Consider the following 19569-nt stretch of genomic DNA (forward strand, 5'->3'; position numbering starts at 1 on the left):
ATGATTATAAACTTGTTCAGTAATGAGCGCTGTAATGATTATGATCTTGTTTATATATGTATATAAGACATGTGGTGTTAGAACTTTTTTATTAGCTCTGTGCAAAGAGCACACATGTTAATACAAGTTTGGAGTGGCTCAGGGAAGAGATAAATGTAACATTGTAATGGTACTAAAATAGCTGCGTTTGACAAATTCCTTTCAGTTGCTTTGGTGTACACACTGTTTTTCTTTTTGACTTTTGGTTTGGTTTGTATTAGCACATTTGTCACCACAACTAAAGGCTTCAAAAGAGTCATTGTAGAAACCCTCATGTGTTAAAAGATCCAGTCAACCATTATAACCTTAGGAAGCTAGAGACTGACTGATTTATTGGTGTATATGGTGTCAGGTCATAGACTACAGATAAGTGATGGATGCAGCCTCTGTGAGGTCTCCCATTAGTTTGGAAAGTCACTCTTGAAGCTTTGAGTTAAACATTTAAGACATAAGATAGCTCAGATTTTTGAGGGCACTCTGTGCTCATACTTGTCAATCAAAACATAGACCTGCTCTAAAGTATACCAAACCTCATCTTCCTTTTACCACAAGTGGAACCATACTTTATATACTAAACAGCATTCACTCATCAGTGAAGTTACAGATTTAGTCAAATGTTGGCTAATTTTGTCATATATGAATTGCATATGATATATATATATATACTGTATGACATCCTATTTATAAATTCTTTCTCCAGACAGAGGAGTCACTTCCTCCTTAGAAAGAACACTGGTTAAGGCAGTTTTGCATTGGCTCCACTTTTCAGAACCAGAAACGTTATGTATAGTTAATGTTTCCAGTGTGCAATGGCATGAAAACAGAACAAAACATATTACATATACATTAAAAGATGCTTGGGGTAACTCTGCAAAGATTTTTTTTACATAGTTTGTCTAGTAGAGTGGTTCTGATTCATTCTTAAATAGTAAAGTAATGATACCTTAATTGTCTTTTGTCAGTAAAATTTTAATGTACTGCACTTACATACAGTGACTAACACTACCTATCATTAAAAACAAAAAAAAAAATGCAAATGTTTCAGAAAGCTGTAAAAAGCTCATTTAAAATTAAGAAACATATATATATTTTTATTTACTATACAAATAACAAACCAATTAAATCATGTTCTTAAACCCACATTTGAGCCAGCACACTGGACTTCTCTGACAAGTATATCATTCAACCACTAAAACTAATTTATCTATTCAGGAATGCAAGTAAATATCTGTAGTTTGCCATCTTAATCAAAAAATAATAATGTCCTTAACAATTTTTTTCTGCTTCTTTTGTAAAACAGTAAATTTGAAAATTAAGAGATAACAACAGTAATTAATTAAAATTATATTTTTAATGCTAAAATATGAAGTGCTTATGCATACTGATACATTAACCATCACAGAAAATATTCTAGTAATTGCCTATACTCTTAGTTTAGGGCATCTGTGCATCTATAGAGCACCCTTGTACTCTATATACTGTATATACTCTGCATGTATGGATTTTTGTCAGATATATTGATGTCATAATTTTTTACTTCACTAAAAATGTTTAAGCACTGGCCTCACATATGCACAATCTGAGCTGTGTTTACTATTTCTACAAAATAGTGTCTTGACAAATTAGTTACTAATAACAGGTGAAGTCTATACTCCAACTTATCACCTGTACGGCACATATTGAGAATATTAATTTTTAAGTAAGTACGTACTTTGGTTTCTGAACAAGGACCCAGCAGACCTTGGAGAGAGACAAAGGGCTGCTCATAAAGAATGTAAAAGATGTATAAATACAGTGTATGTGACATGTCTGGTCAAGCAAAGACATGATGGGGACCGCTGCAACATCGCAGAATGTTTTGTATATTTTAGTGTTACGGTTAAAAGAAATGTTTGAAAAGCCAATGGGGTATTAAGTTGGATTTTATTTTCATTTCTCAGTAAACATCTACTTCTTACAATTCAACTTTTGCTGTGTTGTATTTTGTTTCTTTTATTAGGTTTTAGCATCTATTTTTGTTGTTATTACGTTTCACCAATATACAACCTATTTAACCATTAAATATCCAGTTGTTTCCCACTTTATCTGTGGTTGTGTCTTTCGCTACCATGCATTTCATGAATAATTCATTCTGATATTTATTAGATTGATATTTTGCATCACAGACTATTTCATTTTTTTCTCTCCTATGAATAATACGATTTTTAAGGGAATGTAAGAAATTAGTAGATGTCTCAAGGAGGGTAAAACAGGTTTTGCTCTGAGACCAGCTAAAACAAAAGGAATACAACATACTATACTCCTCTACAAGAAGAATACTGTAGTCCAGCGTAATGTTAAAGGATAATACTGAGCTACTGATGTATTTATGTTGTACTGAAACATATAAGGCATCTTTTATATCACGCTTAAGTATTTTTTAATACTTGAGCAATATACTGTCTTTTGTTGCATCATAAAAAAGGTGTAAGATAGTGAAGGTTACAGTAAGTATAATTTAATTAAAAGAGAATGCAATATACTAGAATAGATGCAACAATCTATTTGAGTCTTTTATCATTATTTGATTATATTGCAGCTCTTTCCTAAGAGGTCCTTCCAATTCAGTTTTTTTTTGGCAAAATAGTCATTAAAGTAAAAGGAGAATACGACACCTAGTGTAGATAAGGGACATATTGTGAGGATGAGTATTGAGAAAGAGAAATCTGTTAAAACTGTTATTTGTATGAGGTGAATTTATTCATCTAGATACAAAGGAATTGTACTTATGTAATTTATTAATTTTTTGTGTCCTCTGCCAAACTGACACTGTTTCTTAGATTTTTAGGTTATTTATTTAATAACTATAGAGACAAAAAAAAAGGAAATCTTTATTATTATACCCTGCACTCAGCCTTTTTGTATCCTGCATCTCCAGGTCCGCCTGTCATTGTCATACCTCCCAAAAACACCTCTCTGAATATGTCCCAAGATGCACATCTCCAGTGCCAGGCAGTGGCAGATCCCCCCAACATGACATACGTGTGGGAAAAAGGTGGAGAAAATGTCTATCATATAGAGTGAGTGAACTACCATTTTGATTATTATCCTTTTTTCTTTTCTTTTTTTTCCGAGAATGTTGGAAAAGCTTAGTGGTTGTTACGTAAATCGAATTTTGTGCTTTTTGTTCAAGATTGCCTTCATTATCTTTTGCATCATAAAAAAAGGAAAATCACAAAAAGCGGATTACTGAGATTTGTCACACTAAATCTTTAATTTAAATTTTTTTTAAAAAAGGAAAAAGAACCCAACATGTTGGGCAGGTTGTACAAGAGATGAGATTTACTTTATAGTGACTGTATTGAAAATTTACCAGAAGCTTAACCTCACCTCCTCCTACAGTATATCTTAGTAATAGGCATTATAGCACACAAAAGCCCAATTCTGTGGGTTTAACAAATCCAGAACATTCCTTAAAAGTATGTCTGACATCTACTTGTGTCAGTTCATTGAATACTTTCATGACAATAACTAACATGCAGTCTGCAGAGTGTCTTTATTAAACAGGCGCAGATCTTGTACGTGTTGGTATATACTGACATTTTGGTGAATGAGGGCGAGTCTTCAGACTCTGCATTAAATAAAGGGATACATGAGATCACAAAATGTGCTCATGAAATTTACAGCAAGATGTCATCAATTTTATATGTTTTATCATTCAATTATTTATAAGGCACTCAAACCCCCTGTCACTCAAGTTCAAAAATGTCAGGTAAACGTGGATCCATACGTTCTGTTGATCTGGAAACATGGATACATTCATGCAAAGATCACTTTATTATGAAACCCTCATTGATGCTGCATATAATGCATGGTAAATGCAATACATAGTATGGTTTCTTTGAGTTTAATAGCTAATGTTTGCATGCACTAAAATAGCAACAAATTTACCAGGCAAATGTAAAATTGTTATAAAACTGCAACAGCACCAAGGGAAAATACACCCAATACAGCCTGTAGGTTTTTTTTTGTTATTCATAAAAACTGAGTATTTAGTGTCCCGTGGGAGTGTCTAAGGTGATCTGTGGTTTGTCTGCCAGAATATGCACATCACTGTGCTCAAGCTTTTTAGTGCCAAAAATAAGAAATGCTTTTAAAAATAACACCATGAATTGCTTTTATTTGTCAAGTTACTTCAGGGCACCTTTTCTAGCTGGAGATAGTCTTTCAGGCTATGCATTTGCAGTTGTTGTCATGCTTCAGAATTCATCATGGACCAATCACACATCCCCACATACTGTTGTCCCCACATACTCCCCACCAGGGGAGAGAAAACTTTAGACTTACTGTATGCTAACGTCAAGGATGCATACAGCTCCTCCTCCCTCCCCCCACTTGGTAGGTCAGATCATAACCTGATTCACCTCACCCCCCGCTATGTGCCAATTGTGAGGAGGGAACCTGTGACCACCAGGACTGTTAGGAGGTGGTCAGAGGAGGCAATAGCGGAACTACAGGGCTGTTTCGAGGTGACCGACTGGGAAACACTCTGTGAGCCTCACGCCGAGGACATCAATGGGCTTACTGAGTGTATCACAGACTACATAACTTTCTGCACCGACTCCATTGTTCCAGCTCAGACTGTTCATTGTTACCCAAATAACAAGCTGTGGGTGACTAAGGACATCAAAGCCCTCCTCAACAACAAGAAGAGGGCTTTCAGAGGGGGCAACAAAGAGGAGGTGAGGAAGGTCCAGGTGTTACTAAAGGACAAGATCAGAGAGGCTAAGGACAATTACAGGAGGAAGCTGGAGTGGAAACTCCAGCAGAACAGCATGAGAGAGGTGTGGAGGGGCATGAAGACCATCACTGGATTCAGGCCAACCAACAGCAGGGGAGCTGAGGGAGGTGAGAATAGAGCCGACGAGTTGAATCTGTTTTTCAATAGATTCGACACCACAGTGTCTGCTCCCACCCCCACAACCTCACCTGCAGTCAGCCTGGAATCCAGAGCCACACCACTGTGCCAGCCTCTCTCTTCACATGTTGCCTCCTGTGAGATTCCTGACACCCCTCCCCCACCCATCACCTTCACTCAATACCAGGTTGAGATGCAAATGAGGAGACTTCACTCAGGCAAGTCTGCTGGACCAGACGGAGTGAGTCCCCTTGTCCTCAAGGCCTGTGCCCCCCAGCTGTGTGGAGTCTTTCATAAACTGTTTATGCTGAGTCTGAGTCTGCAGAGGGTCCCGGTGATGTGGAAGACATCATGCCTCGTCCCTGTACCAAAGACGCCTCGTCCCAGTGGCCCCCAGGATTACAGGCCCGTGGCACTGACCTCCCACATCATGAAGACCCTGGAAAGGCTCATCCTGGACCAGCTGCGACCCATAGTAAGACCACATCTGGATCCCCTTCAGTTCGCTTATCAGCCTCGTCTCGGAACAGAGGACGCCATCATCTACCTGCTCAATCGTGTCTACACCCATCTGGACCAGCCGGCGAGCACTGTGAGGGTCATGTTTTTTGACTTTTCCAGTGCTTTCAACACCATCAGGCCGACCCTCCTGGGTGATAAGTTAGCAGCGATGCAGGTGGATGCTTCTCTGGTGTCCTGGATTGTTGATTACCTGACAGGAAGACCACAATATGTACGTCTCCCACAGTGTGTGTCTGACAAGGTGATTAGCAACACAGGGGCACCACAGGGGACTGTCCTCTCCCCCTTCCTCTTCACCCTCTACACCACAGACTTCAGCCACTGCACAGAGACCTGCCATCTTCAGAAGTTTTCTGATGACTCTGCGGTGGTTGGATGCATCAGCAGGGATGATGAGACAGAGTACCGGGCTGTGGTCGACTCCTTTGTCACGTGGTGTGAGCAGAATCATCTGCAGCTCAACGTGGCAAAGACCAAGGAACTGATCGTGGACTTCAGGAAGACCAGGAAACACTTGACCCCTGTTTCAATCCAGGGGGTCAGTGTTGACATTGTGGAGGACTATAAATACCTTGGAGTACACATTGACAATAAACTGGACTGGGCTAAAAACACCACAGCACTTTACAGGAAGGGCCAGAGTCGTCTCTATTTTTTGAGGCGACTGAGGTCCTTCAACATCTGCCAGAAAATGCTGAGGATTTTCTATGAGTCTGTTGTGGCCAGTGCGATCCTCTATGCTGTTGCATGCTGGGGGAGCAGGCTGAGGGTCGCAGATGCCAACAGACTTAATAAACTGATCCGTAAGGCCAGCAATGTTGTGGGGATGGAGCTGGACTCCCTCAAGGTGGTGTCGGAGAGGCGGATGCTGTCCAAGATAAAGACAATGTTGGATAACACCTCCCACCCACTCCATGACATGCTGGTCAGTCACAGGAGCACGTTCAGTGAGAGACTGAGATTACCGAAAAGCACCACTGAACGACACAGGAAATCATTCCTGCCTGTGGCCATCTCCCTGTACAACGCATCCACTTAACACACTGTTTGCTGCTACAACTACACATGTTTCTTTTCCAAATATTTATTTATGAGTGACTTATGTATGTATGTATGTATATATATGTATATATTGTACTATTCTTAGTTAGCGTATTGTCTGTCTTGTCTTAATGTTGGTTTAAAATGGAGCACTGTAACAAAAAATAATTTCCCCCAGGGATCAATAAAGTATTCTGATTCTGATTCTGATTCTGATATAAGCACCTGACTTGACTTGTTGTTTTCTAGATACAAGTGAAACATCTAGACAGACCTGAATTAACGAAAATGAGCACTGAGTGATTTCTTTTCACTCTGAGGTAACATTGACTGCACAAACTGTTTTTACAGTCCAGTGGTGATCTAAGGGCCACGTTAAAGAACTCACAACTAAAAGGTTTCTTTGCTGGCCCAGAATTGAAAGCGCTTTGCAGTAATCAAGTCTGCTAGTGATGAAAGAATGCTTTATTCCTTCGGTATATGCCTAGGAGAGAGGGTGAGCTGTGCACCAGAAATATTCCTGAGATGATAGAAGGTGGATTTTTTTTTTTTTTTTTTTTTTTTTTTGCTACTTCAGATGTGAAATTTAAATAAGGAAAAAAAGAAACACACACACACGCTGAGGTTACTTGTTTGGGGCTTGACATTTTGTGCTAAGGATTTTAAGTCAGAGACGAGCCTCTGTTTTCATATTTTACCTGCAGTTCTTCTTAACTAGTGTGGCTTGTCTATGTTTGTCCAGGTGTAGACAACAGGGTAACACCCATTAGCTGATATGAAAAACAACATTGTATCACATTGAAGTTTTCTAAATCAGTGTTTATTTTCTTATGAATTAATGCCTCATATGCACTGGGCATTAAATATTAATGAGCACAGTGATTAAAAGTAGGGAAAAAACATATATTGCACTGCACTGTCCTCAGTCTCCAATTCTCTTTCTAGTATCAGCTGGTCAAAAGGTATGAAGTTAAAAGTTAGCTGATAGATAATGAATCAGTGGAATCAGAAATGTATCTCGGCAGGTGTTAGATGCAGAAGGTTATTAGTTTGTAAAACTGGAAACAGCATATTTTGTGTGTTTGTAAATGTGCAATTTCACCACAATGTTATAAGACAAAAAATAGGCCAAAATACTTCATTTATCTCATGGTTTTTAACTTATTTTTTTACCCCCAAATTATGTAAAGGACAATAAAAGATAACATTATGTTGTAGTCTCCAAACACAAAGAAAAATACAGAAATAAAATAAAAATAGAAAAGAGAAGAAATTCTGATGTTGCAGTAGCATCAGTCGTGTCACTTTAAAAGAAGAAAAAAGATATTGCCCTGAAAACTGCAAAGCGCCGAATGAGCTTTTCTCTATGAGAGGTTTCATAAAAGCTCTGTTTTGTGCCAGAGAGAAGATGGAGTGAGCAGGGAATGGCTCATGATTGCCAGCATATCATGCACCAGACAATTGAACAGTCTCTTAAAAAACAGTGGCTGGGATAGGGTCAGTTGAGCAGGTTGGGGGCTTAATTTGCATTACTTCTCCCCTTGAGCATTTCTCTAAAACAGGTATTACTGTTCATTATACTCAGGTTAATACTCAACCGGATCTCGATTGGTGGGGGGGGGAGATTCAGAGAGGCTTTTTGGACCTGATATATATTGCTGTTAACAGCTGAGTAGAGCGTATGAGGATTATTCTGATTATCTATGACTAATGGTGGGAAATAAGCCTTTTTTTCATTTCTTTGTTAAAAATAGTGAGGTGCTTTTTGACAGTGCCAAAATAGATTTCCTATATTCATTTCTCCATTTACACTCAGATTTCATGCTGTTGTTTGGGTTTAAGATGCAATCATGGCAAAAAAAAAAAAAAAAAAATCAACACATCCCTTTGAATTTGTCATATTTTCAGTGTATTTTGACCTTTGTACCTTTTAAGAAAGACACTATTCTCAAACTAATTATTTCATGTTCACAGCATTAATTACAAAAAGTAAAGTCATTCATGTGGAAACAGTAAGTAAAGTAAAGTCGTACAGCTGTAACACCTTCAGATCCATAAATTTCGGATCAGGTGTTCCAGATTGGGTGCCAATGATTGGACACTCTTTAAAAGTGAGAGCTGGAACCTGTCTTATTTAAAAAGTATGACATCAAGAGTCTGGTGTTTTCTTTGCTATTGAAGTGTGTCCTCTCATGTCAAGATCTAAAGAACTCTGTAAGGGAATCAGAAAAAAAGTTTTGGGTGCCTATGAGTCTGGCAAGGGACTTAAAAAGATTTTGTACAAGAATGGCTGCCCCAGCAAATTTAGCCCAAGAGTAAAGTGTTTGATGGAAAAAGAAGTCTCCAAGAACCCCCTGGACTTTATTCCAGGACCTACAGGAAACTCTTGCTACTGTTCGTCTCAAAGTACATGTGCTGACCTGCAGATGAGATGTGCAAGGAAAAGACTTGGCTGCCTAAAAGTAACATTAGGCCAAAACCAAGACTCTTATGCCTGGCTTTTTGGGTTGCTGTGTTCCAGACTGGTAACTCAAATGTCGATTTGTCAAGTCACAAATGCTGTGACCATCACAAATGTGATGTGATGAGCATGTCACTTATGGACATTTGTGTGTAGTGTCATGATTTGGGGTCGCTGTGGACTGGGGAGTCTCTGAGTCCCAGTTATGAGCAGTTATTATCTTTGCTGTGTAAGATATTATGAATTTATTAAGTAGTTTAAAACTGAACCTGAAGGGTACCCTTTGATGGTATAATGGTTCCCATCAAATAAGCAAATCAGCCAAGGAATGGCTGCAAGAGAAGTGATGAAGAGTTATGAAAAGGCCTAGTCAGGTTAAAAGCTACGTTATCATCTTGTTGCCGTTCAGCAGAAATGATGTCACAAATAGAGCTGGCTATGTTTGTTTTACATTGTAGGAGGATTTAAATGGGCTGTACATGAAAAAAGCCCTCTATCATAATACAGTTGACTGAAATCTACATGTGGCAGTGGAAAATTTTACAAGAGCCTGGTGGATAATTGTGCAAAAATACCTACAAGTTATTGATGCCAAACAGGGCAGTATTAGCTTAAGAGAGCAAGAGTAACGTGGATATTAAATGTGTTTGTTGAGTTATTAGAATAGAAACTGCTAATTAAAAATGCTAATTATTCCATGTATGAAAAAACAAACAAACAAAAAGCAAACAATTTATTTTTTTGAATGAGCCCTGTACATCTATCATTTTTCATAAGTAAATCACCTTAGGAAAACCTTTTTGTTTTTTTGTTTTTTCCACTTTATTTATTTATTTATTTATTTTTACCACAAGGGGAATCAGTAACTCCCTGAAAAATTATACCCATGCTAGCGAAATATGATACAAAAAGTGAGAAGGTAGTTTAGTGCTGAAGCCTTGGGCACAGTAGCACTTTTGTGCTATACCCTAACACATGCATGGCTTTCTGTCTACACCAATAATGCCAACATGCTGTTGCAGGTATTATCCTTGCCTTATTAGTTCAGCATGTTAGCTTGCAATTAGTTGCTAATTACTGCTTAAAAAAAGTAGAGCTGAAGCAAATGGTAATTTTATTAGGTGATTACAGGTATTTAATTATAATGTACTGGATAAACTAAAGCTGACACTTTTAACCTGGGAAAAAACGAATATAAGGAAATGTAAATATGTGGCTACATTCTCTATATGTCTATTTTCCATAGCAATTCATTCCATAGTTGATGGCATATTTTAGTTTTGACACTAGTGCTGCTGAATAAAATTGACGATAAAGAAATGTACGTCCAATAAACCTTTGACCTCTTGTTTTATTTTGTCCTGTAAGATGGTAAAAAACAACTTCTTACCATCTCCAGTTTTATTCTGCAGGTTGTCCTCTGTGTGTCTGCCGTTTGTTCCTGAGGCAGTTAACATACCGAGGGTTTGATAGAGATTTGTTTGCTAAAGAAGCTGGCCCCCGCTGCAACTGACTGATACAGTAAATGCGCCGTAAAGCCTCATAATTGAGTTAAAAGAGCTTGAAAAGCTCTGTAGGCCTTCAGCATTGGCGATAAATCTTTGCGGTCACTGACAGTGACCCATATCACATTTTTCGATTGATTCTCTGTTAACATGAAACTGAAACAACTAAAATATTCAGTGGCACTGGCTATTTTTCTTCAATGCAAGAGGAAAACAGTAGTGCTAAGAAATATCCAAGTTTCTTATAGTACGTGAATGTGAATGTGGCTGAAGGTGGTCCCTTAAACATAACACCAAAGTCACAAGCCTGTTAGATGGATTTGTTTGTTTGTCTTTTTTTTCCTTTCTCTTTAAATATAAGGATGTATAACATGAGTGGGCACACTGCCTCTCACTCTAACTGAAATAAAATGAAATGTCCTTAACCTCCATCTGCACAGAACAGTGAATAACAATATTAATAATAACAAAAAAAAAACCCTCCTACACTTTTGATGTTCTGAAAATGTGCTAGAGAATATTTCCCTCTTATTCTAAAGTAGCTGGTTTGCTCTCATACTGATGTTTTTCTCAAGGTCTCTAAAGTCACGAGTGAAGATCATGGTAGATGGGACTCTACTTATCTCCAGGCTGATCCCAGAGGACTCTGGCAACTACACCTGTGTGCCAACCAATGGCCTGCTCATGCCGCCAACTGCCTCTGCCATCCTCACAGTGATGCGTACGTTTGTGTGTGGTCTGTGGCTAATATATAATAAGATGTCATAAGAAGAAATATTTACTGTGTACTTCATTTATCCCAGATTGGTCAATTCTTTTTAGCTACAACACACAACATCTTAAATAAGTTAAACATACACTAATTAATGTACTGTATAGCAAGTAAAATATTTCAGTAACTCCAGCAGAAACAACATTTCAAATGGCTACAAAAGTGGTAAAGCAATTAATAGTAAAGCATTAATTGGCTCACAAGTGTCTGTTTTAACTAAGCTGAAATTAACTGTTAAACATCAGGGTACAGACGACTGTCTGCTAGACAGATGTGTTGCATTATAGAGATATTGTATCAAGTATGAAACAATTTTCCGTGTCTGTCCTTGTGGCAGGGGAGCTGAATCAGTCTGTTAGAGAAAGTGCTTCAATGTTTGCTTAGTAACCTCTGCAGTACAGCATAAAAGTTGTCCAGTTTTCATCCAATCACAGAGCCACTATGAGTCCTTAAAAGACTATTTGTAATTTCCTTCAAATTTAATTTCTTTTCATTATTGTCTCTATTATTATGAATATTATTGTCATTAAGGCCTGAGCACTCACAGTGTAAAGGCCCCATTGTATCTGCTCAGTTTAATATTATTTCGACAAAATAATTGCCTGTTTGAGGGCCTAAATTGCATGAAAACTTGTGAAATCTGGCAGTAATTTGGCATTGATTAATTTTAGAAACAACTTCAATAGCAAGGTAAGAGTCCACATGGACTGCCTATGTAACATTTCTGGATTTTAAAACCTTGGTCACCTAGAATAATCAGGTCATTCCCAGTAACCCTCAAACCATTAAAACACACAAAGATGCAAAAAATATTATCAAAGATGTACTTCTATGGGGTGTGAGCATGACACATTAGATAGTGTTTCAGTGGATGGTGCTGACAGAAATCCATCAAGTGTTGGCATCACAGATGGCAGGAGGCTAACACACATAGTAGAGGAAGCTGACACACCTGTATGTAAGTCAGGCGTTGAGTAGCTTGGTCATCCAGAAAGAACCAGAGTCCATTTGCATCACAGTACAAATAAACTTTGACTTGTTCATCTTGTTTTAGTTCACTATGCTGCATTTTCAGCACTGATAACTTCTGAATAACTTTCCTCAGCACAGATAACCAAAGCTTTAGGATCAACTGTGCTGTGTGAATATAGAGTAAAGAAACTCAGCCTTTGCACAATCCTCCTTTTCATCTAAGTCCATTAAGGCAAGAACCAAGCTCCCCTATGCCTTGAAAATGTCTAGATTATTATTTTTTCTTTAGAGGCAAAAAAGAAAGTGGATTCTAAGAAACCAGCCGTGTCATATATTTTATATAGTTTATATATTGAAAGGGTGGTCTCCTTATTGAATGAAGGGTACATGTACATATAGAGGTTTTACAGTGTGTATACTTCTGTTATGTTTCTGGAGTGGAGATGATATATGTATTTTTGAAAACATATTTCTATTTTTATCTAGTATCTTTGATAGTCTTTAAAATACAAATATGTATCGAAATTAGGTTTTACTTGCCCATGGGCAAGATATGTTTAGTCCATGGTCCTGACAAAGATAAAAACAAAATTATAACTAAACTGGTGAATAGAATATTTAGGAAACCATAACATGATTAGTGTGAGTACATATATGATGGATTTATCTGCCAATGCCAATTAGGATTTACTACATATCTGACATGTTTTGCTTACTGTGGGTTGCTGATGACAAAGGGTCAATTAGTCTGAGCTTTCTTTCATATGTCGCATGTATTCCCGTCATGTGGAGTGGCAGTCTTCACTTTAGAAACATTGTAGCATCGTAAGGTAGACAAACACTGTGATGGACAGTCACAAACAATATTTTAAGCTTCATTTTAAGCACTAAGTCATAAAAAAACATGTCCTGATTAGTTTAATTACCACTAAGAAAGCCCCAGTCATATTTTATATATTGAAACAGTGATCTCAGAAAAAATATATAAAAGACAGTAGGAAAGTGAAAGTAACTGATAACTTTAATGCCAAGCGGCAAAGGATATCTGTACCTTCTTTCAACAGAGGTACAGTGGAAATTACAAAGTTCCTGGATGAGACTGATAACTAGTGTTTATTAAGGAAATCTATATAAATTAAATCAAAAAGATGAAAATAAGATTCCAGAGACATTAAATATGGTGTTTTATTGCACTGCTGTCAGCAGTAGAATTAGTTCTGAAATAAACTGTAATGAAAAAATGCACAGTTCCTAGAACTGATGTAGAAAACTAGACCATACATTCCCTTGAAACCCCAATTTTTGTCTTGTTTTTTCCGCTTATTGTATTTTTTATTTGTGAGGCTTCTTTAAGGTTTTGTAAACAGTTCCCTATTAACATTTTGCTCTTGCCTGTGAAATATATTATTCTGTCAGGCACTCAGTCAACTGCAAACTTCTTATACTGAATACACAGACTTGCAGAAAATGCACTACAACAAAACAATTGTTTTTCAAAATAAGTTATGGATCATGGCACAGTTCCTCTGCAGTGGTATGTGCAGTTTTCCTCAGTGTTGACACAGTAAAGTATTTGAATGCTTAACTATTACAAAAATAAATAATGTTTTATCTATATAACTGTTCTCAGACCCAGCCCAGGCACTAAAAATGCCCCAGGAAACATACCTCCCCACAGGTATGGATGGTGTGGTTTCCTGCCCAACGGTAGCTCAGCCCCCGCTGCTCCGTGTGGATTGGATGAAGGACGGAGAACCAGTCGACCTGTCTTTGGTAATAAGAATAATAATTTCCACATAACCGCACATTTTCCTTAATAATCAGCCTTTGCTGTGTCCTTAAAAAAATGCTATCCCCTGTTCTGTGCACCCAACACTAGACTATTGATTTATGATACTCACAAGGAATCACTGGCTGTTTTCTATTAGTACAGAATGCACAATTTGTCCAACATTGCTGTGAGCTTTATGACTTGATAGCTTTGAGCATTTACTATATTTATTTACTATTTATGTAGTTATTTAAACATTATAAATTCACATTTCCTGTGCTGACGCATCAAAATATGTTCTGTTTCCTAGGTCTAAGGCCATGCAATCACATACATTTTAATAGAGTGGCAGACTTTTTTCAATCTTAAAAGCTATGAAAGCCATCCTTAAGGCATTCCTTACTGCCCCGTGTACTCCCATCTTTTTCTATTATTCTTCTGCTTTCACTTCAATCTACTGCTCATTTCATCTCATTGGATAAATGGGTGTAGGAACCATTACAGATGGGGGGAGGGGAGTAGCTTTGTCCTTTCTTTAAAAAAAAAAAAATAGTTGCACACACACACACACACACACACACACACACACACACACACACACACACACACACACATACATACATACAGGGTACCCTATATATACCCTATATATATATATATATATATATATATATATATATATATATATATATATATATATATATATATATATATGAGGTGGTGCAACAATACTCGTATCGATATTGAACCGTTCGATACAGTGCTTTCGGTTCGGTACGCATATGTATCGAACAATACAGAGGATCGCAAGTTCGATTCCTGCCTGGGGCGTCTGTATCCAGTAAGGGTCCTAAGGCTAGACCCCTTATGCTAAGCAAGCCTACCGCAGACATGAGCGAGACAGATAAATATGAAGGCATGCCGGCTCGGACGCCGCCCGGATCAACAAGGTCCGCGTCAGGTGTTGAGGAACCAGGGTACCCTGACGAAAAGTGGGCTACTGGAACAAGAAGGCATCGGTGGGCAAGAGACGAAAACAGGGCGTTGTTGGAATGCTACTACGCAAGTAACCCCGGCGGAAGGGGCTACATGAATAGGATGAGGGACCTATGGATTCTTCGATACCCAACATCCACAATGACGGCGAAAAGTGTTCCAACATTCGAAAGAAGGGACTGCTCTCACAGCTAGAGATTGACGAGGTACAACACAAATGCTACGGCAAGGGGGAATCAGGACGCCCGGTCAGGGGGGAGATATCATCACCCCCACCCGAGATTGGGTACATAGCCCCAAGTGCGATAGGAGAAGGATCGTTGAGTGCGAGAGGAACTGACCTGAAAAATAGGATCATGGCCAAGCTTGAAACCTGGATCCCCCGTAGCCGGTTACCAAGATTACGTGAAGTACCCGCAGAAGGTCTGCTAGATGATGTTAATGCAGCACTACAGACAATACCTACAACCACGATTACCAACACTAACAAGCTGATCTACAATACGGCAGCAGTGATCAGTGAGATGCTTGGCTATAAGTAGAACAGCCACAAGGGGCAGTACCCTTCATGGATCAAAGTAAGATCAAAGTAGCACGGAGGGAGGTTAGCCAACTAACGGAGTTGCAGAAAGGTGCGACAAAGAAGGTGCATAAAAAATACAGCAAGCTGTCCATACCTGAGGCCTTGGAAACTGCCAAGCAAAGACTCACAGCCTTGGCCAGCCGCTTGAGGAGGTACACCAGAGAGATAGAAGGAGAATAAACCAGCTGTTCTCAACAGAACCAGCAAAGGTGTACTCTCAGTGGCAAGGGAACAATAAGAGAACAGCACCACCAAGGCTGGAGACGGAGCAATACTGGAAGAGCATATGGGAGAAGGACGTAACCCATAACGGCAATGCTCAGTGGCTAGTGGATCTGAGGGCAGACCACAGCGACCTCCCTGAACAGGGTCCAGTAACCATCACAGTGGCAGATATCCAAGAAAGGGTCTCCAGTATGAAGAGTTGGACAGCACCAGGGCCCGACATGGTTCACGCCTACTGGCTAAAGAAGCTGACTGCACTCCACGAGCGTCTGGCAGCACAAATGAATCAGCTGCTAGTTAACGAGAGACACCCGGAATGGCTAACTGAAGGTCGGACGGTCCTGATCCCCAAGTACCCCAAGAAAGGACCGGTCCCCTCCAACTACCGACCAATAACCTGCCTCAGTACTACATGGAAGCTCCTGTCAGGCATCATATCGGCTAAGATGAACAGGCACATGGGTCAATACATGAGTGAGACACAGAAAGGAATTGGCAAGAATACCAGAGGCGCAAAACACCAGCTACTGGTAGACAGAACAGTCAGCCGAGACTGCAAGACCAGACTGACCAACCTGTGCACTGCCTGGATTGATTACAAGAAGGCCTATGACTCAATGCCCCACAGCTGGATACTGGAATGCCTAGAATTGTACAAGATCAATGGGACCCTAAGAGCCTTCATCAGGAACTCAATGGGGATGTGGTGTACAACACTAGAGGCCAACTCCAAGCCCATAGCACAAGTCACCATCAAGTGCGGGATCTACCAAGGAGATGCTCTGTCCCCACTGCTGTTCTGCATAGGCCTGAACCCCCTCAGTGAGATCATTAACAAGACTGGCTACGGATACCGACTACGGAACGGAGCAGTTGTCAGCCACCTCCTGTACATGGATGACATCAAGCTGTATGCCAAGAGTGAACGAGACATCGATTCACTGATCCACACTACCAGGCTATACAGCAATGACATTGGAATGTCGTTCGGACTGGAGAAGTGTAGTCGGATGGTAACAAAGAGAGGGAAGGTAGTCAGAACTGAGGGGATTGAACTACCAGAAGGCAACATTGCAGACATAGAGGACAGTTACAAGTACCTGGGGATCCCGCAGGCGAATGGGAACAATGAAGAGGCCGCTAGAAAAGCTGCAACCACCAAGTACCTGCAGAGGGTCAGGCAAGTCCTGAGGAGTCAGCTGAATGGTAAGAACAAGATCCGGGCCATCAACACGCACGCCCTGCCCGTGATCAGGTACCCTGCTGGGGTAATAGGCTGGCCAAAGGAGGAGATAGAAGCCACTGACATAAAGACAAGAAAGCTCCTTACCATGCATGGAGGGTTTCACCCTAAGTCCAGCACCCTGAGGCTGTACGCTAAGCGGAAGGAAGGGGGCTGGGGACTGGTGAGTGTCAGCACCACAGTCCAGGATGAGACAAGGAACATCCAAGAATACATTGGGAAGATGGCCCCAACTGACCGAGTGCTCAGTGAATACCTCAGGCAGCAGAAACCCAAGAAAGAGGAGGGAGACGAGGAACCATCATGGAAGGACAGGCCCCTGCACGGTATGTACCACCGGCAGATAGAGGAGGTGGCTGATATCCAGAAATCCTACCAGTGGCTGGACAAAGCTGGACTGAAAGACAGCACAGAGGCACTAATCATGGCAGCACAAGAACAAGCTCTGAGTACAAGATCCATAGAGGCTGGGGTCTATCACACCAGGCAAGACCCCAGGTGCAGGCTGTGTAAAGATGCCCCAGAGACAATCCAGCACATAACAGCAGGGTGCAAGATGCTAGCAGGCAAGGCATACATGGAACGCCATAACCAAGTGGCCGGCATAGTGTACAGGAACATCTGTGCCGAGTATAACCTGGAAGTCCCGAGGTCAAAATGGGAGATGCCCCCAAGGGTGGTGGAGAATGACCGAGCTAAGATCCTGTGGGACTTCCAGATACAGACGGACAAAATGGTGGTGGCTAACCAACCGGACATAGTGGTGGTAGACAAACAGAAGAAGACGGCCGTAGTGATCGATGTAGCGGTTCCGAATGACAGCAATATCAGGAAGATGGAACACGAGAAGCTGGAGAAATACCAAGGGCTCAGAGAAGAGCTCGAGAGGATGTGGAGGGTGAAGGTAATGGTGGTCCCCGTGGTAATCGGAGCACTAGGTGCGGTGACTCCCAAGCTAGGCGAGTGGCTCCAGCAGATCCCGGGAACAACATCGGAGATCTCTGTCCAGAAGAGCGCAGTCCTGGGAACAGCTAAGATACTGCGCAGGACCCTCAAGCTCCCAGGCCTCTGGTAGAGGACCCGAGCTTGAAGGATAAACCGCCCGCAGGGGCGTGCTGGGTGTTTTTTATTTTTATTTTATATATATATATGCTGGGTGTAATATATATGCCTATATCTATTTATATCTATATTTATTTCTTTTACAATGTAAGACCTTGGGAAGCAGCTTTTAAAATTAAATCATTCCCTTAGTTTTGTGTGCAAAACAGCCACCCGCTTCCTTTTCCCCCTCATCTTTACACAGTGAGCTGACCCTCTCCTCAGTGCTTTATGTCTGAGCTGTGGACATGTCAGCAGATGAGATGCACCACAGGAAATGCGTTAGATTCCTGCAGTGTGGGACACAGGCGCTAGAGTCAGGCTGTTATTCTGCCAATTATTCCAATTCTACCATGGACGTCACAAGCTCTCATACCCACAGTAATACTTTCTTACTGCCTCATTCTGGGAGGGGGGGCATGATAGCAATTTTGACTTCATTATACTGAGTGGCAACCTTTTGCACAGTCAAAGCTAAACACAAGCCTTCCAGCTGTGACTTAATGGAACAAAAAAAATGACTGAAAATTTACGGTTTTAAAAGCAAATGCTTGAAAGCTTTGCAGGCCATTTCTGTTATGTGTGTTTTGACTGACCTGACTGAGAAAAATAAAAAAATAAAAAATCTTTTCTAATCAGACAAAAATCACATCTTTTAACATTTATTGTAAATCTCTTCTTGCAAAAACGGTGCCATTTGGATGGAATCTGTGTAGCAGGGACTACAAATATCAAAAACTGTACTTACTATACAGTGAATCATTCATACATATCTGAAAAGCGCATATTTTGCTTGCTTGGTTACGGATTTCCTGCCATTTAGCTCTTTGAGCATTCTGCCTACTTCCTGTTTAAAATATGTTTTTTACATTTACTTGGTGTATTATTCAAAATTGTGTGTGCTAGTTCCTTTTAACCTCTTACTGTGAGAGGTGTATACAAATTGTGCATTTCTCTCAGTATCCAGGATGGACCTTAGCACCAGATGGTTCTTTGTTCATGGCAACTGTCAACGATGATGCAGCGGGCATGTACAGGTGTACTCCGTACAACAGCTATGGCACTATGGGCACATCTGGACCAACTAGTGTAATTCTACAGGTTAGTGTGCAGTCCAGGCCACCTGGGTCTCTCGCCACAGGGATGCTGTGTATGACATGAAGCCACTGTAATGATGTACACAAGACAGATTACATTTCACGCACCACAAATACCGCCTTTGTGGTTTAGATGTGACCTAAAAGCTCATCGAATCTGCCTCCGAATCTGTCCTGTTCTTATGACTGAGCTGTCAATTGTGATAATTTTAATTAGCCACAACTGTATCTGTCACAGCGAATTAAAAACTTTAAGAGAAACGACATTTTATTGACCTTTTTACTCTGACGTGAGCCCTCTGACATTAATAGAAGTCAACTCAGAGTAACTACAATGGTGGCAC

General features: G+C 40.2%; 1 protein-coding gene across 2 annotated transcripts in view; it reads left to right on the forward strand.

The window, feature by feature from the left end:
• The window catches only part of igsf9a (immunoglobulin superfamily, member 9a), a 68596-nt gene that overhangs the window by 27982 nt on the left and 21045 nt on the right, over positions 1-19569 (forward strand). For both annotated transcript variants that reach the window (XM_076886323.1, XM_004538420.4), the window contains exons 7-10: positions 2957-3098; positions 11041-11186; positions 13840-13982; positions 19089-19229. In XM_076886323.1, the coding sequence (XP_076742438.1) occupies positions 2957-3098; positions 11041-11186; positions 13840-13982; positions 19089-19229 (572 nt within the window). The remainder of the gene's footprint in view (positions 1-2956; positions 3099-11040; positions 11187-13839; positions 13983-19088; positions 19230-19569) is intronic.

The sequence above is a fragment of the Maylandia zebra genome, linkage group LG7 (genome assembly GCF_041146795.1).
Source record: "Maylandia zebra isolate NMK-2024a linkage group LG7, Mzebra_GT3a, whole genome shotgun sequence".
Classification (NCBI taxonomy): domain Eukaryota; kingdom Metazoa; phylum Chordata; class Actinopteri; order Cichliformes; family Cichlidae; genus Maylandia; species Maylandia zebra.